The following is a 22,621-nucleotide window of genomic DNA, read 5'->3' as shown; positions in this document are numbered from 1 at the left end:
CAGAGCACTTACCTTCACACGTCGCAGCATAAACGGCCTTCGTGCTGAAGGTCAGAAATGAAAGCAGAAAGATAAAACACAGTAAAACTGCAGGCAGTAAAGTTTCTGTCACTTATCTCTTGCTCACGGTAGAATTAGTCTTGAGCAGTAACAGTACTTTCAGTTGTACATGGGGACAAATTTTATTTAGAGCCGTTAAATAAATGCCTCCTCTGGGACTCTTCTGCCATTACCTCAAATGCGGCTTCTCAGTGCTGAATCACTTTGTCTCTTTGAAACAGTTTCTTTCCATTCCTTGCAAATACACACGTGTGACCGGAGCCATCCTTGCGTACAGACACACACAAAATTATGTCTTAGAGACATGTTTGATTATTTGCAGATTGGCAGGTATGCTCGTGGTTTACTGCTCTTAAACACGCGTCTTGCTATAAAGCTACAGAACAATTTAGAGGAAATCTTTTAAAAGTCATCTCTAAACCACACTTAGGGTTCTATTTACGGGGTTATTTGCAACCCTCTGCCTTCAATCCATCAGCATATGGATTTCCAACTACAAAGTAAACATTATTAGCAGAAGCAGAAAAGAAAACCTGGTTATGTTTGCACTTCTCAGTAAATGCACTTACATACTTAAGTAAAAATATAATGGATAGAGACTTAATGAAATGTCTGGAGGAAGGTATTGAAAAAGTATTTTGACTTGCTCTATGTTAGTGTTGCCTTTTGTTGGCTCAGGTTCAGGAATATCTCCATCACAATCCCGTTCGCCTTTGACATGTAGAAACTCATTACTGCTTTTCCTGGTGAAACTAATGGCTGGCTTGTGCTGCTGAGAAGGATGGGGAGGGTGTGTAGTTGCCATCTAAGTTGTGGCAGCCCAGCATTTCTCACTGGTGTACTGCTCCGGAGAGCAACTGGACTGTTTCCTTGACAGCGTTATACAACATAAATGTGTACTGAACGTGGCTCTGGAGCCACCCTTGAATGGGCACCCGTTTTAAGGCTAGGCGTTGCGAGGCGAACTGGCGTGACGCGGGTTTTCTGCAGGATTCGCTGGAGGTCAGTATGAGTCAGACCAACTTTTGCTGGACATTTTGTTGACAAATGTAGGGCTGCTGGAAAGGTTGGTAATCACTTCATCTGTTGAGGGCAAGGTCACTAAAAGTGGTGCTGCGGAAAGGTTGCAGGTCAAATGTTGAAGCCCAGTTTCCTCCAAGTACAAAGTGAGTCTGAACAGAGCTTATATAGTGACGAGGAATGTGTCTTTGCAAGCTGTAAGGCCATCATTGAAAGTTTCCTTTTCCTTCCAAAAACCCCACTTCTTGCTGCAGCAGAATATGCACCTATTTTGCAAAACCTTCAATACATTAAATTTTAATGTAATGAAGCTGATACTGCTGGATGCAAAAAGTTTCTAAGGAAAGTAAAATAACTCTTGTTTTTACTTCTTTCTGTATATTTTAGACCGTGTTTCGCAAATCTTGTTAACTATGAAGCTCTATCGGTCTGGGACAGCTGGAGAGGGAATTTATAGAACCATATATTATGGCAGCTCTTTAATTCTGTTTAATTCTATGTTTGATTCCTGGTTTTGCCCCCAAAACGTTATTTAAATCACTTATCTTTTCAAGCATTCAATATTTGTAAGTTTAATTAACCTTCTTAATCTATGTACTTGTGTAGTCATTTAATTTCCTTTTTCATGTCGTCACAGTGAAAGATGGCCTTGGTCCAAATCCCGTCATTAAGTCCTTAGGATCTTGTATTTTGCATAAAGCCTTTATTTATCTTTTTGTGTGTGTTACTTCTGAAGTTCAGTAGAGGAGGTAATTACAGCACTTTTCTTAACTATATCACTTAGTTTGATAGTTACTCTTTGCGAGGTTAATGACCGCATCCAGTTGTGCATGGAGACTGTAGAATGAGTGGAAGGAAAGGGAGTTTGAGAGGGGTTTAAGCTCTAAATCCTAAGAAGGTGTAGAAAGTCTGTTTTATATGCTGAGTTTTGGTGTGCTGCCTCTGATCGTTGCAAGTTTATATATTGGCATACCAAGGCATCGTATGGATGGATGTAAAGCACATTACAGAAGTGCAGTTTTAGGATTATGTGTTCAGAATTTCAAAAGGAAATATAGAATGAGATTGAGATGTTCTCCAAAAATAAGACACGGATGTCGATTTGTTTTTTAAACTTGTAAGAGGAGATGATCTCTGCTTGATGATTTTCTTTGGTGGTATTTCAAGTGTTTATTCTGTGTTTGATATATTATGGGATGTCTCAAAATACTATAGGAGGATGAATTAAGAAGATTTGCTAATTCTAGCACAACATTGTTCAGTTTGGATTGTTGGAAGGAAGCATCTATGACAAAGAAATTTAATTTATCTAAGCTGATTTTAATTTAAGTTTAAATACTTCAGTGTTGGAAATTTGCTTTGGATCACCGTTGTGCGTGAAAGAAGCAGAACACTGATTACTTCATGAGAAAAGTAATTTAACTACCATGCTTTTCAGTTGATGAGTACTGCATACAACCTATTCCATGTTAAAAAAGGTTGTTCCTCCATAAAGTAGCTCAGTCCTCAACAGCAGTAATAGCTTGCACTCCTAACAAAGAAGGTAAACCCAACTTCCATTAATATATCTAAATCGCTTATCTTTTAGCGTTTCATTTAATTTATTCCGTTTAAGCTATTGTGGGCTTAGTTCTTGGTTTTCGTACTAGATATGAAATCTCATATTTTGCCGAATCTATGTGCATAAAGAATTGAGATTATCCTTTAAAGTAGCTAGATCCCTGAGTTTTTTTTCACATACTCCCCTTGGTGTTTAATGTTGTATGCAAATGCGGTTAACTTGAATACTACAGCTTTGGGTTTTATTCTTCACCTCCCTTCTTGTTTTAGTTGCAAGGTTTGGTTTCTACTCTTCCCGTTCTTTAGCTGTCCTTGGGGAAAGGTGATTTGAAAGTTGTAGGTAGTGCTCTGAAAGGCCGTGACCTGCTGGAGCGTGATGCTATATTGATTAATAGATTACATTACATCCTAATGTAGCAGGAGTTTCAGTGAGTCCCTCTACCTCTCTGCAATGCTGTCAACTTCCAGAGTGTCCGGGATGAGAAAAGGCTGTCTGGCAGGCAGGCATTTAGCCCTGCCTGAGATCACATCTGTTGATCCTGCCATCGGCTTCACAGTCATTGCTAAGGTTTTGTGTCATCGTGTGGTACCTTTAAATCCTGTACTTGCAGTCTGATGTGCTGTGCTGCCCACTGGCATGAGTGTTTGTAGCAGGAAAGCCAAAGTGGACAGGCCAGTGGAGGCCTTTCAAGAAGCTACATGTCTATTTTCTTTTCATTCTCACTTTAGTGGCCCTGCAGGGAATAATTTCCGAGGCTGGGATTTCTTATTGCTTCGTACATCCCGGGGGGGGAGGCTCTGCTGCTGTACCTGCCTGTGCCCCTTGCTGTGTCCCACCTCAACTGCTCGGCTGCAGCTGGGAGCAGCAGGAGCCCATTGTGCCATCATTCCCTGTTGTTTGCACTCTGCCGCTGTTGGTACCGGGCAACTGGGTGCACAGGCAGCGCTGCCACTGCCTGCTGCGGCCGTGGCTGCCTCGGTGTTCAGGTACTGCTTGTACTGCTTTATGTCACCCCGTGCGCTGTTTGAGGTAATACATACATACAAAATACACAGAAAATTACGAGCCAATTGAGAAAGCAGTGTGTTTATCAGAAAACTAACCCCTATGGGAAGAAATTCACCTTCGAAAGCCCAGAGGTACTGGTGGTATTTGGTGGGACTTTGGTGACTCGACCCTAAACGTAACAAAATGCTGTGCTCCTTTTTGTTTTCTGAATATGGTGATAATTAAGATGCAATTTTAATTGTCGTAATACAGGTCAAGTGGTAGGCACTGTGCAGTTTGCTGTGTGATTATATGTCATATGTAGAATAACTTGTGTTATTCCACATATGCATAGAGGAAGAGGAGAGGTGAAAGGGCTTAGCTAGGACATGGGGCTGTCGTCTGTCGTGACTTGAGGCGTGGGTGCGTAATTCTGACTGTTACGGCAGGGGTATGATCTGAAATCTCAGATTGCTGGTTATTTGCTTTATGGCATGGCAGTCAGAGTCATTGGTACTTGACGCTTGGCTAAAAGCAAACAATTGATTTGTGTATGTATGATTACTGAGCTGTATTTTCTGGCCGTGTGTGTAAATGTTTGGTTTAGCATGGCATGCTACAGAAGTGGGATAAAGCCGTTATCTTTCCCAAGGGCAAGATAAGAACCCCCTCGTTTCATTACGTATATCATTATAATTTGTATCTAAAATAGTAGGCCTTAGATTCATGCTTAGAATCAAAATTGTACCATTACATAGAAGAAACGCTGCATGGGAGAGTAGAGAGATGGTAGGGAGGCGACAAAGTACAGAAGTATGTGCTTAGCTGCGTTTATACCATGGCTCTGAGATCGTCCCCCCAAACACAACCTTTTAGGTAGGTGGTGTCATGTTGCCATGTGAAATGGCCCTGACACGTCTGTGGTGTGTGTGGTTGTGTTTCCTACGTGTGTATCCATAGGGGAACAGCTGCTATTTCGCTTCCACTCGGCTTCCTTTACGGTACGTGCACACGTGAGTAATACAAACACTGTTCTCCAGTTCCACACAGCAAGGACTTGTAACGCAAGACTGGGATATTAGAATTTCTGACAGTAGCAAGGCTGTCACTTGAAATGTGTAGAGAGGGATGTGAGCTTTCAGTAATTAAGTACGATTCTCTTGTTAACGTTTGCAACACAGTAAGTATCTTCTTTCCCCCTGCCCCCTTCATAGGAAGGGTTATAAATTCCAATCCACAGAGAGTAAACTTGGTCTTAATTAGTTTTCTTAATTCATATCTTAAAATAATTTGCTTGTAATATTAGGTAAGCGGTTTTTCTCTGCTTCATGATGTTTTTATGCCTATTATCCTTCATTGAAATTGTATCCTTGTTGTACAGTAATTAGAAATTACTGCATATGTTACAGGTGTTCCAAGTTTCCCCTCTACTTCCTCTACCCCTACCGAGTTGCCTTACAAAAAACTATTAAAATACAACACTGAACCATGCGTGCTGACATTCTGGTTTTGAATTGCAGCTCACCGCTGTAGATGCGGACGAGGGACCCAATGGACAGATAGTATATGAAATTTTGGCTGGGGATCAGGGAGACTTCATCATCAATGACCGAACAGGCCTTATCACCATTGCTCCAGGAGTTGTATTGTCAGTGGGGCGATCCTATGCTCTCACTGTCAAAGCATCTGATAGCGCTCCTCCTGCGCAGAAAAGGTAATTAATCTTATAATGAAACTAATTTTTTAATCAGTCCTTAGCAGCGCGTAAGAAGTGTGGCACACCCTTATGTCTGTAACTCCACACTGGAATACAATTCAATGTGTTCTGTTTGGTGTAAGGATCACATTTTGGGAAAGTGTCATATTAGAAGTCTTTCACTTTTTGTTCCTTATTTACATTTTCCTTACAGTACACAGTTTTCATTATGTCATTTGCTTCTAATGGTCTGGTTTTTAAAAGTTCACATGTTGTGCTGTCATTGTGCGTGCCCATTTGTGAAGAGAAATGGAAGTGAAGGGCTGTAAAGAAGGAAGCAAGTGAGAAGGGAGATGCTTTTTGTTCAGAATGCAGCTTGGTGTGATGCAGAAAGGATTGGGAATAGTCTGGTTGCTGAGTGGGAGACCTTCTCTGCACGTCTAGGGTGTGTAGGGTCATCCAGGCCTGGCATGCTGTTGACGTACTTGACAAGCCGTGCCAGTGGTGAGCAGTGCCCTCACTGAGACCTAAATTCTCACTGGCAGAATTATTTCTGTTCTCCACCAGCTGATAAAGAAGAGCAGCCTGAAAATTTAGCATGGTTAGAATTGGACGCTGTCACGTTCCAAAAAAATAAAGGTACCGAGTCCCACTTGCCTGCTTCTTTTGAGTTTGTGTTCTGCATATGGCAATTGTGCACAAATGTTGTCATTTCATGAAGAGGTAGGAGGGTGCATAAAAGTGTCTCTCATGTTCTGGGATGGTATGGATAATGTGACAACCTTGTTGTCCAGAGAGGATGGCAGAGAGGAACAGTAGTCTCCAATATTTGAATCTCCCACTAGCTTTTCTCTTTCCTGCGAATGGGCAATGTAAGAAGGAAAGATTGCTCAAAAATGGAATTTCAGTCATTGACTTTTCTTCAGGACCTGCTGTTTCTGTCGTGTCTCCAAGAAAGCAGCTCATACTGCTCTGCACGTATTTTATGATTACATTTTCCAATCGCTGGAGTATTCAGATTGTTATATTGTTCATAAAACTAGTATCTGGTAACACAGTCTTTTAGTTAAATTTTCTTCTCCTTTCCCTCTGTTGCTTGCTTTCTTGATAAGCCCTCTCAGGGTGGCTGATAGTAGGCTGTTAATAGTGCTGAGGAGAAGATTGTGGACTATTACGCGCTTACTTTTGTGTAGTACTAGCCTAGTATTAAAGTGGAGGAGAAAAATCAATCAAAAATGAAATCAGAAGGCAACCGCGTGGCCCCAGCAACAGTAGCCCCTACAATACAGCTTTGATTGCCATCAGCTCCTTTTATGTTTGAGAAATCTTTATATTGTCTAAAAATATATACTTCTGATGATGTATGTTGGGAGCATGCGCTTCCTCCTCTGAAAATGTCTTTATTGCAATAATCTTCAAAAGTGGAAAAGCTCTCCTTTCTTGTCATTTCTGCTTGTCTCCCCTTTTATGAAATTATAGCATGTAATTTCTTCATAGCTTTTAATATTTGTTCAAAAAACCACTCCATCTAAGCAGTATTCCTGTAGCAGCAGTAGGTGGCCCCAGGACCAACCTGGTCTTGAACTGAGGCGGTTTTGGGGCCCAGAGCTGTTTTTTCTGTGTCTATGATGGTTAAAAAACGAAGGCGGGGGGGGGGGCACTGGACCTTCAGCAAGGTGCCATGGAGAAAGAATGTGAACAACTCTTACTGTCTGGTAAGGTACATTTAGAGAAAAAGATTTTGCTGCCTTCCTGACATTCTTTCTGTAAGACTGGAAACCCAGAAACGAATTGGTGGTGCTCGAAGCAGCCTCCTGTGGTTTTACACAGAGAAAAGCCAGGCAGAGCTCCTGCGCAGTACAGCTCAGAGGTCTTTAAAACTGTCCTTTTGCATCTCCTGAGTTCCTTCCTTGTGGCTGTGAGGCGGTCAGTATCTCACAACTGGAGTTGTATGAGCTTCTTGCTCCTTCTAATGCAAAGTTGTCATGTTGGGTTAGGTGAGTCACGTTGCCTTGGTGGAGGCAGTAACCAGTATTTGAGACTACTAGGAATGGGCTAGGTCTAGCCAGCCATTGTGTACCTGCAGGCAGGAAGGTGTGTGCCCTGTAAAATAAATGAATAAATAAATGATTTAGATGTAATTGCAAATACTAAGCATTTTTTTTCCCAATCTGGATTCTGCCGCAGGGCACACCAAGCGAACTGCAGTCATGTGTAAACTGCCTGGGGTTCAACTCTCCCCTCGCTTCTGCACAAAGCAAGGCCAAGCTACTAAACCTGGCTCAGGAGCTGTAGCGCTGTAGCCTTTGCTAGAGCAAATTTAAAATTAAAGGCATCCTATGTATCTTTTTTTGCATAGTATGACATTAAATTCTTCTGTGCGTGAAACAAGGTATTTTGCTGCGTATTATTAAAGTTTCTATTTATGGCAGGCATCATTAATGAAAGTTATCGAGCCATATTTAAGTACACTTAAGTACTTTAAGTATACTTAAGTTTATACAAAGTATACATTTTAAAGATGAATTTTTAGCTTTTAGAACTGAAGTTATAGTTAAGCATATAGTGATTATCAGTTTCTGCACAAACTGCAATTGTTAGAAGGCTCAGCTTTGGCTCCTTTCCTTTCCCATGCCAAAGGAGATTTTTCCAGCCACGTAAATGGTCTGGATATAACACACACAGAACGAAGGGGTTAAAATTACAAAGCGCTAATCAAAAATGGATTGGAAATGAAAAAATGTAGCTGTTGAGTGTTACAATGCTTTTAGTTTGCAGACTATTAGTGCTTTACTTTTGTGATCTTATCTTAAAGATTTGAAGAAAATTTGCTTCCTATTGTGGTGAACAGAAACATTATTTTTTCTTTTTAGAGCTTGATAGACAATAAATCAGCTTGGGTATTATTAAGATGTAGCAGGATCAGAAAAAAATGATAGAGAACAATATATTTTTGTTAAATGTTCAGCAGTGGAAGAAAAATGCACACTAAACTGCAACTATTGGGATGTGTATATCATACACAGACAGCAGCCACCCTGAGAAAATATGCAGCCGCAGTGCTCAACTGATATTTTGTCTGCTAATTCATTACGTCTGTTGTTGAGCGTTTGGTGATGGTATTATTATTTTACTGTAAGTGTGGAACATCGATTCAGAAAGATTAGTGGGATATGAGGGAGTATTTTAAAATAGACAAGAGAGGAAATGGACTGTAGTTTATAAGGAGGTAATCAACACCGAATGATCAACTTCAGTTGTTAATTGTCCATCTTCCCCTGATCACCCTGGTTTTGTTTATATCCATTGAGTCAGTCATCTGCAAATTCAGCTTTTTAGATGCTCAAGTATATGATAGATGGTAAGGCTCTGCCATTCACCGGTGCATTTCAGTGCAAGTTATGTACTTATTTAAAAGGTGATTAAATCAAATAAGGACCTGTTACGTTCAAAGCAGGAAGATCCTCATCTGCTGTATTTCTAGATGGAAGCGAGTCCGGCACTTGCTCTAGAGAGACACAGCTGTGGCAAGGTAGCATCCCCAGCGTTGCCGTCCATGGGAAGCTCGGGATTGCCCTGGACTAGCTGGTAGCCAGGGGTTTGGGGCACTGGTGGATGCTTGCTAGACTGTCCCAACATGGCTAGCAGTGAAGCGGTTTAAGGTTGAAGGCTCATTAGAGTCAACTTGTATTTATTGTTAATATACAGGTGGTGGGTTGGCCTTGGCCAGCTGTTAGATACCTGCCCAGCTGCTCTCTCGCTCTCCCTCTTCAACAGGACAGGGGAGAAAATAAGATGAGGATGCAAGATAAAGACATAGAGCTCACTTATCACGGGCAAAACATACTTGACTTGGGGAAAATTAACCTATTGCTAATTAAAATAGATTTAGATGGTGAGAAATAGATAAAAAACAGCAACTCTCCCTTTTTCCCAGACTTAACTTCACTTCGACATTTCCCAACACCCCTGCCTCTTAGTGGCACAGGGGATGGTGAACGGGGGAGACGGTCAGTCCGTGACAGCCCCACTCTGCTGTTCCTTCCTCCCCACACCTTCCCCTGCCCCACAGAGCCCTCCGTACAGGCCGCCCGGGAGTCTCTGCTCCGGCGCCTGGAGCATCACCACTTTCTCCTTGGTGCTCACGCTTTTTTTCCTCTTTGTTCTCGTCTTGGGTTTTTTTTCCCCTTTCTTAAATGCGTTTCCCCAAAGGCACAACTGTTGGGGCTGAGGGGCTGGGCTCCTCCTCACAGAACCCTCAGCCCCGCTGCTGCCCCCGGGCACCCCGTGCAGTAGCACTGACGAGCAATGACCACAGACATGTCTGTCTCCTGTTGGAAGTAGGCAGCAGTGAAGCAGCTCTGGGTACGTGCTCCAAGCTGGCCAAGAGGTGTAGCTGAGCTGTGAAAGGTGGGACGCCCTGGGTTGGGTTTAATCCCTTCCTCGTGGGCTGTGGGGCACAGGCCATATGTATGGAGCAGTTTCCTATGGGTGGGATTTGTCCTTCTGGCCAGGGGCGTTCATGGTTTGTTATCTCAGAGCATGGTCACCCCACTGCGTGACACAGCCCCAACAACGTAGCTGTCTCTCACGGTGTTGCAGCCATGGTCTGCCCAGCTCCAATCAGTGGCACAGAGTTATAAAACTTGCTGGCAAAGGGCGGTGTGAAGCATCTGTAACACAACTTCGTCAGAATTCTGTACAGCTAATTAAAAATATCGATCAGTGATGTGTTGTTTTGGTATTTAGTGAACTGTGTCAGTTAACACAGAAGCTGTTTCAACTATGAGATACCTGGTGATTTCTGGTAGGAGTCTCTAAAAATGCCCTGAGTTTGCTAGCCCTGGAAGAAGCAGCTCATTGTGTGGGCATGTTTTTCTTTTCTTCCCCCCCCCACCCCCCAATAAAAATTGGGGACAAATCCTTTGTCCTGAAGAGGTTTCTTTCCTGCAGCCTTAAAGCCTGAGATTTACCAGCTTTGTCAAAGGGCGTATGTGGAGGAAATCTGCGCCTGCAGTGTGACACATGCTCTCCTCAGGATTTTGTTCTGGGGCAGGGATGCTGTTTTGACATACAGGAGAGAAGGCAGGTGGGGTAACTGAGCAAAGATGCAAGAGAAAGGTCCCTTTAAGCCAGATTTTTTTTAAATCTCTCTTTCAACTTCAGGGAGACTTTTGGCTCCCTTTCTCAGTTTGGAGCAGTTGAATAGCCAGGCCAGTGTGTCTACAGCATGGGCTTTGCAGGGTCTGTGGTGAGTGTCAGTGTTCTCAGAAAAGCTTCAAACTGGAGTGCTGTTTGCAGTATATTCCTGTTAGGGGTTCAGTGCAGCTGAAGGGTTTGCAGGTTTCCTGTGTGGGTTTTGTGGTCTTCTGTATTGCCGCAGCTCACTGGTCTGAAGTGGGCTTGGGTGTGTTTGTGTGTGAGCTACAGTATTGATGCAGCCTGTTATATAGTTGTGTACATCAGTCTTCTCCCAGCATTATCCTCTCTGTTTTCTCTTCCCTCTCTCCAAAGAAGCTTAGCAAACCGAACAACAGCAGGGATGCTCCAGGGGTGGATATTGTGTGTGGCAGGAGCAGTTACCATCTCAGAATTGTCATACTCTTCTAGAGGACACAGTATCACCGGGGGATTATGAGTCGTCTTTGTATGTGGAGCGTGCAGTGATACCCAACTGCTTTGTTTTTCGAAGAACACTTGAGCTACTTTTAAAGAAATTATTTAGCTTTTCTTCTGTTAATGTGGCAGCCTGCTTTATTTTCGATACAGAATGAAAAATATGTCCTGAAGCTTTTAAAGGAGCAAAGGGAGGTTGTTAGAGCTAGAGAACACACAGTGTAGAAAATAGATACTGTTGGTTGCCTTGTGTTTGTTGATTTATTGATTTTGACTGGCTTTGATTTTTTTTTCTTCCTGCATTACAGGAGCTCTATTACTACTGTTTACATTGAGGTCCTTCCACCCAACAACCAGAGCCCTCCCCGCTTTCCCCAGCTGATGTACAGCCTTGAAGTCAGTGAGGCCATGAGAATTGGAGCCGTTTTGTTAAACCTGCAGGTACAGATGCTTCCCTGTAAGCTTTTACCACGTTCCTTCTGTTTGTGCCCATGCCATGCAGAACCCAGTCCTCGTGTACAGGGGGAAAGGACAGTTTATAGGAATTGAAAATTACATAATTGTGATAAATAGCTCCTTTTACATGGACTGTATAGGAAAAGTGCTTACTTATATATTTCTGTAACTTCTTTTTTGTGTTCAATGTGCTAAAAGGTACTATAGGCTGCATATGGGAAGCTACATATGAGAAGAAGACTACATACGAGAAGAAAATTCCATGAATGGCTCATGAAAGACCTGTGATTTCTTAAGTTAAAATTTCTCTATATATGTTTGCCAGCAAATCAGAGGAGCTTAGAACCTTCCGTGCCTAATTCACGTGGAATTTCAGCAAGATCTTTGGCACTTGGCCTTCTTTAGCCTTTCGTTTTTGAAAAGCATCTGAAGATATTTGCTCCCCTTGGTGTATGTAACAACTGCTGTTAACGGGCTAACAAAAAGCAGAGGTCCCTGAACTAACTGCTCACCCAATATCGCTCTGCAAGTGACAGCAGTGAAAGCACATTAGTCGGGTATCACTGATAAATAATGCTGCACTGACATAGTTTGCAGACCCAGATTGCTTCTCTGTGTGCTGCTGCATGGTTAATATTTCAGCTTTATTTTATAAATAATCTAGCTTTCTCCTAGCTTATTTACTGTTCCCTGAGCTTTTGCTGCACTGCGTTCTGCCCACGTGTCTTGAAAGCCAGCTGTGCAAAATAGGTAGATAAATTACAACTCTTTAGATGTTTTTTAAGGGATTGGGAACTTAATATTATTATGAAGTAATTACGGCCTGAAGTCTAAAGCAATAAGGTCAGTACAGCACGCTCTCCTGAGCGCGGTTCCTGTAAACATTATAACATTATTCAAACTTTGTATAAAGCCACTGAAAGAAAGAAGGCTGGAGATACCTGAACTAAACAGAAAGCAGAGAAAGCAACAGCCTTATCGGCTTTAAGGCAGTGCAGCTCTATTGAAGGCTGTTGAACTCGGTAGAATTAGGTCGCTTCATATCAGCTGAAGTGTGTGGCTCTCTGGGTTTTGCACATTCGGTAAATGCACGGGGGAAAAAAAAAAATGCAAACCAAAGTCTGTGAAATAAAGGAACTCTAATTGAGTCACTAATGCAGGTGAATGGATAAGTTTCTCTTAAATTCATTTGCTGATGAAAGATTAAGATTATTATGGATGGTTAAGGTGATGCGGTCACCTGCGCCAAGGGAGGATGGCTCATTTAGCTCAGTGCTGGAAATTAACTTCTGGCATGTCTCTTAACGCCTGCAGTGAGTTCAGAATTGAAGAGCCGTGCTGCTCAGGAGTCTTCTCCTCACTGGTGGGAGACGCTTGGGTTTTGGAAACCCCAAAGAGTACCGGGAGCCAGGAACATGCTGAGACACAGAAACATTTGTGTTTACTCGACAGGTGCTGGAATATATGGCTGAAGGCCTGCCTTTGGAGGCAGAAAAAATGTTAGCAGGTTTTAGTATTTAAGGATTTTGTGCAATTTAAATGTGGTTAGAAAGCGAACCTCATTGTTGGAATGATCTGTCTGCTTTAATGTTTCACTAAACCCCAAACATCTTCCCTAGCTTTGGTTTCCTTTTCCAACGATCCTCGGTAAGGTATGCTGAGGAAATCTGGGAGAGAGAGCCTGTGCCAGGCAGGGTAGGGGACACGCAAAACGGTCACGCTAGCTACTCTCCTCCTAGCTGGGATGCTGGTGACCATTCTGGTGGTAGAGCGATGCGTGTTCTCTTGCTGCGTGCCCAAGATCCCCAAATTTCTTGGGGAAAGAGTGAAATGCATCAGTTAATTTTAAGAGCTTTGGAAATGCCCAGAAAATGTTGTCGTCGTCTTAGTGTTACTGCTGGGTAGATTTATCTTATATTACCAATGTGCTATGCATGACTTGAATTCAGCTAGACAGTTTCTCTTTATGAAGAATGCTTAATTGTTAAATCCCAATTAAGCGTGGCTTCATCTCTTGGGGAGGAGTCCAAGACTGTATCTCTTGTGGGGCTGGTGGTCCTGGACCTGAAACGAGGATGCATTGCCTTTGTAGCGCAAGTTCAGCTGCCTCATTCTGCATTAATATGCCCGTCTGTATTAAAGGACTTTCATTGTGTGGAGTATATTTCCATCTTCATCTTTTTTTATTCCCTGTGTAAAATTGGCCAGGACATTTTAAACATTCATAGAGTGAGTATTTAAGCTTATGAAATCTTGTGCTGTCTTTTCCACGCAAACAGAAAGTTACCAATTAGTAATCTTGGTTCATCTTGGGGTTTGTTTTTTTTGTGGAATTTTAGCAATAGCTTAAGGTATTGCCTGTGTTCCATAGGTCATATGGAATATTACCAGACCTCAGATATTTAACAAGTATTTTCATGTGTAAATTTTCCCACTGACTTTTTCTTTCACGAGTAGTAGCAATACATTGGGTCTTTTGGACTTGAAGGTATGTTTTGGGTTGGTGCAGCGGGGTCAAGAGGTTATGCTTTTGTGACTCCCTCTTAATAATATTTTGTTAGTGTTGCACACAGCATGAGGATTACCAAAACTGGGAGAGAGCAAGCAAGTTAGTTTAAATATTCCCGAGTTAGCAAATCTGAAGATCCGTGAAACATCGGTGTCAATAGCAATGCAAATGCAGCTCTTTTAAATTTGCCTATTAGACTTTATAATACCTGTTCTAAAAATAAAATTTACTTTCTCCTTTTCCATTAAATTTGTTCATGCAGATGATAGATGGTTATATTTTTTCTTATACTATTATTTATTTTCTATGTACCCAGTTGATTGTGACTGGTGTTTTAATTAACAACATTTGAGATAAAGTAATGCAATATTAAATGATCTCCACAGCATTAGTTTGTAAATAAACCTCAGAGTTTATTGCATGCCTGGGAGGCATTCATTGCTTCATGTTCTGCCAGCCATTATTAATTAAAATATGCAAATAGTGTCATTTTTCTGGGAGTCTGCAAAACAAATAGGACCATTATCAGGGTCCAGTTACGTGCTGAACAAGGAAGCAACATGGAATCATTATGAACTCACTGTATACAATTGATCTGGAAAACAGTAGGTATAGATCGCTCCTTTCTTGTGTGCAAGTAGTCAGTGTTTTTCTTATGTACATTATAACTTGCTATTCTTCGGTTTTAAAGAAACCAGAAGTTTTTTAAAACAATGATAACCTTTTCCCCCTGTTTTTTTAAGTGTGTTGACTGACAGGTACTTTTTGGGTTTTTTTGGACGTAAGGAGAAAATGAAATGAACTAGAAGCAGTCTTTTATTTCCTGTCTCTTTGAAAGTCTCCTGACTTGTTACAGATGAATGTAGACCATAAACAAGCCTCTGTGATACCCTTAAATGTGATGTGAGGGCAGGTAAGGTAAAAAGAATACAAAGGACCACTAAGGATAGAAGCAACGATGTGATTCTGGTGATTTAGAATCTCTGATAGTCCTCAGAGATGCCAGCTAGTCAGATTTTCTGCATCCAGTATTTCTATAGTTTCGTATTCTTGGCTGACAATTTTTCACTTGTCTTTACTGACCGTTCATATCTTTGGCATAAGAACATCGGAATTCCACTCGCACCCTCTAAGATGCCGTCTCCTCCTGTCACTCCATGCCACCCATGGATTTTATGAACAAATTTTCTGTTCTCTCACTGATGTTGTTAATGGAAATATTGATCGGTATCGGAACGAATATACACACCTTCGCAGAATTCAGTCAATACTAAATGCTATCCACTGCTGTCTGACCTTCATTTTTATCATCATTTTTAGTCTTGCTTTATCCCATCTTACATTTGGAGACCATGTTGTCTAAACTTGTTCGTGAAAATGTCACAGAAGGCAGTGTGAAAAGCCTTTCTGTGGCTGAGATGCATTATTACCTCCACAGCTTTTTCCCTATTTGCAAGCCCTGTTGTCCTGCTGTAAAAGAAGATTAGATTGCTTCGACATACTTTGTTCTTGGGAAATTTAGCTTTGTGTTATCCATCTCCATATTGTCATCGCAGGTACTTACAAATAATTTGATTATTTGTAGTTTTCTGGGAATTGAGCTCTACCTGTCTGGTCTGTGATTTCCTGGCTCATTCCTTTGTGAAAGATGTACCTTGTGTTTGCCCTTCAGCACGTTTGTCCTCTGTGAGTTTTCAAAGAAAGCTGCTAATGGCTTTGAGATTGCTTCAGCCCATGTTTTTCTGCACTAGGATGAATTTCATCAGGCTTTAATTTCAGCAGATGATTTAAAGATGCTCTATTTATGTACATATTCTCTGCCTTATTCTTTCCCTCTTCTCATCTGAGATTTTACCCCTTTGTTGCGCCAGTTAATTTTGTTAGCTGCATGATTGCAGCTGAAACTCGAGGGTTAGCTCTTTGACCTTCTCCACATCATCCTTTCTGCTTTTATGCTGCGGCAAGGCACCCCGCTCCTCAAGTTTCCTCTGTAATTTAAGCATTTCTTTGTTATCCTTTGTATTCTTTTCTGTTTCTATTACAGGTTTGCCTTGAATACTTCTGACTTTGTCCCCATATAGTTGTGCTTGCTTTTTCTTTATACTGGTCCTCTTCATTCGATTTAACCCCTATTTTCTATGTGCTTCCTTTAGTTAAGGCAAGTTGGTCTCTTACTAGATTCCTTGTTCTGCCTGCACACTGGAATAGTTTGTGCTTCTGTTCCTCATGGTGGGGAGCATGGGGTGGTTGGGTGGGTATTGTTTTTTTCTTTCTTTTTTCTTGTTTTGTCTTAAGAACTGCTTTTTAGATGGTCAGCCCAAAGATAAACACAGTTCTTGACTGTGGTCTACAGGAAATGCCTATGGAAATAGATAAGAAAAAGGATGGTTGTTGAAAGATGCGAAACAAAAATACTCTCTCCTTATCCTCTTTTTAATTTTGACCTGTCTTTTCTTAAATCCTATCTGCCCTTCTTTGAACTTGTTGGTTGGCCTTCTTGCAATTCTCATAGCAGTTTTTTTTATTGTTTTTCCTGCGTTAGCATGCTTAATCGCTTTAGATTTTGAATGCTAAGTAGTTGTAACTGAGACAGTTTGGTAGACGGTATTTTCTCTGAAAAGCACCTGATGGGCTTTTAGGGAAAAGGTGTGTGTCAACTTGGCAAAAAGTAACAATTACATGGCCATTTTTGGAAATAGATTAGCCGAAGTTTAACTTCAAAAGTAGTTTACTCAGCTTCTGAAAAGCTGTTTTGTCATCTAGTAGGTAGAATATGTTTGTTTTGGTGCTGTTAATAGTCCTTCTTGAAGGTCTCATCCTGATCTTCATCCCCCCAAAAGCAAATTATTATGTCGGGTGAGTGCTGCGATGTCCACGCTGCTCAGTGGAGCATCAGCAAAAGGACTGGGATTCTGGTACACTAACAGAAAGAAGAATCTGGATAAGAAGTGGAAATAAAGAATACGAACAAAGGAAACATAATGTTCAGTCTAATCAGTCTGTAGCTGCACGAAAATAGTAGTTGAATAAAGCCTGAATTTCATACTTGTGATGATGTGTGTTTCTGTGCAGTAGTAATGTGAAAGTCTGTGTTCAGGATATTGTTACTTCTCTGTAGCATAAGAATTCTGGTGTGCTTTATTTTAAGTAGCCCATCTGTAATTATCACTGTTGCCTTAGAAATAGAGAGATCAGCACCATTCCTGTAGATAACTTTAATAGAACTTCAGGGGTTAATTTTCCAGTTTATAAATTGAAGAAAGGAAAAGAAAAGCTTTGTAACTGACTTCGTTTTATCCTCTTTTTTTCCTAAAGGCTTTTGATAGAGAGGGTGACCCTATAAGATACCTCATTCAGAATGGAGATCCTCAACAAGTTTTTAATCTCTCTCAAAGGTAAGTGGAAAACCCTTAGAAAATAGACTTGTAACTTTTTAGTCAAGTGAATATGTGGGCTGAGAGCAAAAGAAAAGACCTGTAATCAGACATATTCAGCTGTGCCTTAGATTGGCTCTTAGACATTAAATGAGAGCTCTTTGAATGATATTGCACTCTGGAATTTTTCACAGGGGACTATTTATTTATTTTAAACACTTTAGTAGGTGAAACTCACTGAGGTGGAAACATTCTATTTAAAAGATGTGACCAGGGATTAATTAAAAACCTTATACTTGTCAGCTCTTGAATAATGACAGGGACAATTTTTGCTTTAGTTTCCTGCCTTCGAGCGTTTTAGTTTGTAGTGGAAAGTCTTTCGAGCATTCTTTTAAAATCTCTTTTCCTTAAATTGAATACTAACTTAAATAGAGTTTGGAAGAGATAGTACCTTGTGAAATTATAAGCACCAGGTAGTTTTGTGCCTGTCCCACTGCTCCCTTCTTTATTTTACCCAAGCGGCTATTATTTAAACTCCAAAGTATCTTTTTTCTTTGCAGGAAGAAGGGAGGGTGGTGAGTCGATTTCTCATGGTAGGCAATGGGACAAAAGTAACCTGGGGCTTATTTGTCCATGGTGTGGGTATAATTGCAAAAAATTGTTCTAATTCAGTGCAAGGGGGAGATTGTATGAAACAGGTCTGTATATTCCGAGTAAGCTCTAGGTTACTCACTGTGATAAATCTCCCATATACGGAGAATCAAATCACTTATGAAATAACATGAAAAAATCCTTGAAGATCCCAGGAGATGCTGATGTTCTTATCCACCAAGATCGGTGGACCCTCTAATGATAAAGACGTGTCAAGCAAGGGAAGGGACAGTTTAGAGAGAAGAGGCTGTTTCACTGAGGTGGCAAGAGCAGGAAATGGTGTTGAGCTGCTGGTTTTAGTCCTGCTTGTGGGTTGGAGTTTTCAGTGCAAATCGGGGAAGGTTTGCTTTGTTCATCAGCTTAGGGGGAGCGCTGGGAGTCGTAGCTCCAGCACAGCGCAGGTTTGTAGGGTGTTCTGCACAAGCCGTAGCAAAATTTGGCCTGACCTACTCTGTGGCCTTTAGAACTTAGGAATAATGAGGAGTGGGCCTGGCAACGTGAGAGATGCTCCAAAGGTGGGTTGTTTTGTATAGTTTGTGCTTATCACAGCGCTGTTCACGTCGCACCGTAAAAATCCTGATAGTTCTCCATACGAGAGATATGAAAAAATGTGTGCAAATTCAGACCAACTTCTGGCCTGCCAAACCCATGGTGTGAAGGTGTTCCAGAAGTCAGATCCTAGGCAGCTCCTGTATTGTCCTTCTTTGGGTGTGGACAGTGTGGCGATGCCCAGAAGTGAATCTCTTAAAGGTTGGCATGTGAATTCACAGCTGTGAATTCAGTCTGAGAACAAGGAATCTCTGGAGTGCTCTCGAAGGCTGCGGGCACAGCACACCCCGGTGTGTCCGTGGGCAGTTGCAGGTGTCCCCTCTCAGGCATGTCAGGGGTGGCTGGAAGTCCTCCTCCATCCCGCCCGGCCTCCAGGGTCCATCATGCACAGCCTGACCACCCCCAGCCTCCCACCCACGCCACAGGCGTCTGAGCATCACGGCACATTGTGAGGGTTTCATACGAACTCAGGCATTTGTTTGCCTTTTTGATCTGTTGCCTTTTGGTAAAAATGAGAGCTCTTTGAAGTGTTTTCTCCTTCTTGCTCTCTTTGTTTTCTTGGAAACTGTTTGTGCAAAGTTTTCTTCAGCCTTTTGTAAGTTTTTTTTCTAGATACTGAAATATCTTGATAGGAGATTAAAGTAGGATTAATACTAAACAAAGCATATAGTTGATGTGAGTGGCATATTAAGGCTACAGGAATTTATCTTGATGGTTACATAAATACATTTTTAGATACTTTAAGGCCAAGGCAGAGACCATAAACATGATTCTGTCTCTTCCTTTTTCTCATCTGGATTATTTTCTTGCATCCTGGAGCATGTCAGTTAATCCCTGTGTAATTCCTAACTGTCAGCATGACTACTGAGTATCAGCAGTTTTACATCTACCTACTAGATCTCGTTTATCCTCAGTCTGAGGATTATGAGATGGTTTTGTTCTTTCCTTTCTTTGGCAAAACAACCTGAGCATGATCTGTAGTAATTCAGTACCTCCTTATGTTCCCCAGGGAAAGTGATGATTAAAAGCCAGGGTTTTAGAAGAACACAAGTACAGCTGCGTCCTTGAGTAAAACATGGGAGTTTTTATAAATTGGCCCATCTCTTGCATGATGTTCGTCTATTGAAATTGAGACAGTAGATTGCAATTGTACAAGCGGTCGTAAGGAGGAGATGAAAAAGGTGGTACAATAGTGCAAAAGTATTGGAGAAATTTAAATGGATCTATGCAGCTAAAGGTCAGCATTAGTAAAGCAGTTGTCAATGTTTTATTCTTAGCTCCTCTTTGATTTTTGGGGGGTGAATTAATATTTTACCATATAAGTGTTTTATGTTTTATTCATTGTTCCCTTCCTAAAAATTTCTTCTGTTCATATTTTATTGCAGAGTCTTGAACAAATGCTGAAAAATATATATGATCTATTGTGATAGCTAATTGATTTGCAGAAACACTGGAAAATTAGGGAATCGTTAAAATACAGAGCATGGTTTACTGTTTCATGTCAGTTAATGATACATCTGACTTTTCTACAGCCCTCAAAGGAAGTTAATGCCTTTCTCAGTAGCGTCACTGCTGTTCCAGCATCTGCTATTTATTAATTATAAAAAATTCAGTTTAAAAGTTAAATGGTCTTTAGTAATATAACAATAATATTAATTGAGCTCAGCTGAATATTCCTTAGCAGAAGACAGTACATGAGACTGGAAGCAAAAATGAGCTACAGAGTGTTGTTAACTTGTCACACACAAATTACAGGTTAGGTTGCTGGAAATCCTACCACTTTTACACTCATTGCCTTCTTGTGGGCCATGTATGCATGCAAAGTCTAATTAAAACCTTAATAATTGAATCAAACAATTACTAGTAGTCCAGTTATGACACTAATGCAAATAGGTAAAATTGCATATAGATGTATGTTTTAGTATGTGTATATATGTAAATATAAAATATGCATAATGTAATTTTTATGTATATATGTAATTTTAACTTTTTAATGTGTATGATTATATATGTACACATGTATATCATACAGCTGTGTGTAGCTACATATATTTATATTACTATATATATGACCATATATAAAAAACATCTATAAATATATACACAAACTTCCTAAGGTCTGTCCCTTGCTCTGGTGTTACACTTTACCCTGCCACCTTCCCGTTGGGCCTTCATGGCAGTAATTTCCTCTGCAGCAGGGGTCTATGCTGAGTTTTCAGCATCTGAAGTCCTGCCCTGGGATGAGTGTGGTTTCATTCTCCTCGCTCTGGGATCCATTTCGAGTCATTTTTATGTTTGTTAACATGCTCTGTACCATGCTCCCCCCCATCTATGTGCAAGTCTATCTTACATCTGACCTTACTGCATGTGGTGGTTTTTACGTATGTTGTAGTCCAGGTACCATGAAGTTGCTGGATTTTACTTTTTTGGGGAAGCTAAACATAACATGTGCCTGTGTTTTAGCAATGAGGCAGATTGAATGTAGCATCTCCTGAAATTTCCTTTTCATTCATTACTGAGCTTGGATATTACTTTACCTACCAACCTTTCATCCGTAAGCAAGAGTTATGCTCCCATTCACTGTTTCCACCTATTTCTGCAGTAATTAGTTGAAACTGCTCACGGTAACAGCTTGCAGGGAAGTGTTGGTATTTGTCTCTGCTGAAAATAACGTTTGAAAAAGTCTTGGCTTGGAACCAGTTTGCTGAGCTCTTCTCTGAGAATAAGAAGTTACAGCAGAAACTCTGCAGAAATTTATAGTCTAGGGAAGAAACATCATTGGATTATATACAGATTATATACATCCAGGCATTCTGAAGAAGTACAGCTAAGGAGATCTCATAGTTTCGTGGGACTTTTTGGTTTGGTTTGGCTTTCACTTTTTTTCTTGTTTTAATGAAAGCTCTTTCTGAGCAAGTAGCTGTTTAGGTTCTAGGTCATGTATGTAAAATGTAGGTACAACCAGCAAAATGTATAGTTGTGCATCACGAATGCTTATGTCTGATGTGTCCATTAAAAATGAAGTAACACGTGGAAATTCACAGCATACCAAGATCCCAGCCCGTGTGGATTTTGCACTGCAAAATCATGTCTTGTTACACTTTTCTTAAAATGTTCCAAGCAGACTGTGACACGTTTGGTGGAGTTTCATGGGAGAAGCTGCCTAGGCCTGTGACGAGAGGATAACGATATCCTGGATCCATGTTTCTTGGTGCATCTTTGTTAAATAGCCTAAGGATTGGGTGGCATTTAACAGACATCTCAATTTGTTACATCTTTGGCCATTTTCCAGTAGACACCCAAATCCCGTAAATGAAGTGTAGGGCCTTCAGCACTGGTCGTGGAAGTACTGCTTGGGCCAGTTCAGATACGTTGACAGGACTGTCAACTCAACAGTACTTTTCTGATGCTTCCTAATAGAAAAGTAATGAGTCCATGGTGGGATCTTGTCTGTGTTGCTACAGCACACCTCCAGGTGGCTTCCAGACTCCTGCATGAGGAAATTAGATCATCCTAGAGACAAAATCCAGGGTTTTTTTTTAGTTTGTCAGCAGTTACAGGACTTTGTGACACTTCTAAGAAGCAGTGTTTTTATTTTAATTCTGTTTATTTTCATTGTTGTGCGTATGGCTTGCCCTTCATTCTTTTCTTTATTTTTTTTTAAATAAGGATCAATAATCACAATATCCTGATTTATTCTGCACAGCCTTTGTGCTTGTGTTGCTATGGTGTTATTAGGGTATACAGTACATCTGTGCTTGCGCTGAAAGGGCATTGGCTCATTGCAGTGCTTTTCCTGAATTTACACAACGTGCGAGATAGTAGCCTTTCCCTATGAAACTCTGAGGAGACTCCTGCTTAAGACTGTGTGTATTTTATTCCCAGATTTTACTGCTGCAATCTTGTCGGGGCTATCAGGACTCTTCTGTGATTAACAGACTGCTTGTCATTCCCTCTTCTCTTTTATTGTGGCAGTGTAGCCTTCTAACAAATGAGATTCCTGTGTTCAGTGCAGTTCTGTATTTGTATAATCCTGTAGATCACTAGGTTGTTATTTTATGCCTAAATTATACACATATCGAAGCGGAAAGCATTAGAAATTGGCTCATCATTTTTATTAGCCTTTACCTACACAAAAGGTG

The 22,621-nt window shown here is 41.0% G+C and overlaps 1 protein-coding gene across 17 annotated transcripts in view; it reads left to right on the top strand.

The window, feature by feature from the left end:
- Positions 1–22,621, top strand: part of PCDH15 (protocadherin related 15) — an 827,643-nt gene that overhangs the window by 641,862 nt on the left and 163,160 nt on the right. For all 17 annotated transcript variants that reach the window (XM_054204839.1, XM_054204838.1, XM_054204854.1 and 14 more), the window contains 3 exons: positions 5,149–5,342; positions 11,249–11,381; positions 17,221–17,300. In XM_054204839.1, the coding sequence (XP_054060814.1) occupies positions 5,149–5,342; positions 11,249–11,381; positions 17,221–17,300 (407 nt within the window). The remainder of the gene's footprint in view (positions 1–5,148; positions 5,343–11,248; positions 11,382–17,220; positions 17,301–22,621) is intronic.

Source organism: Rissa tridactyla, chromosome 6 (genome assembly GCF_028500815.1).
Source record: "Rissa tridactyla isolate bRisTri1 chromosome 6, bRisTri1.patW.cur.20221130, whole genome shotgun sequence".
Taxonomy (NCBI): Eukaryota; Metazoa; Chordata; class Aves; order Charadriiformes; family Laridae; genus Rissa; species Rissa tridactyla.
This window is presented reverse-complemented; position numbering and strand designations above follow the sequence as displayed.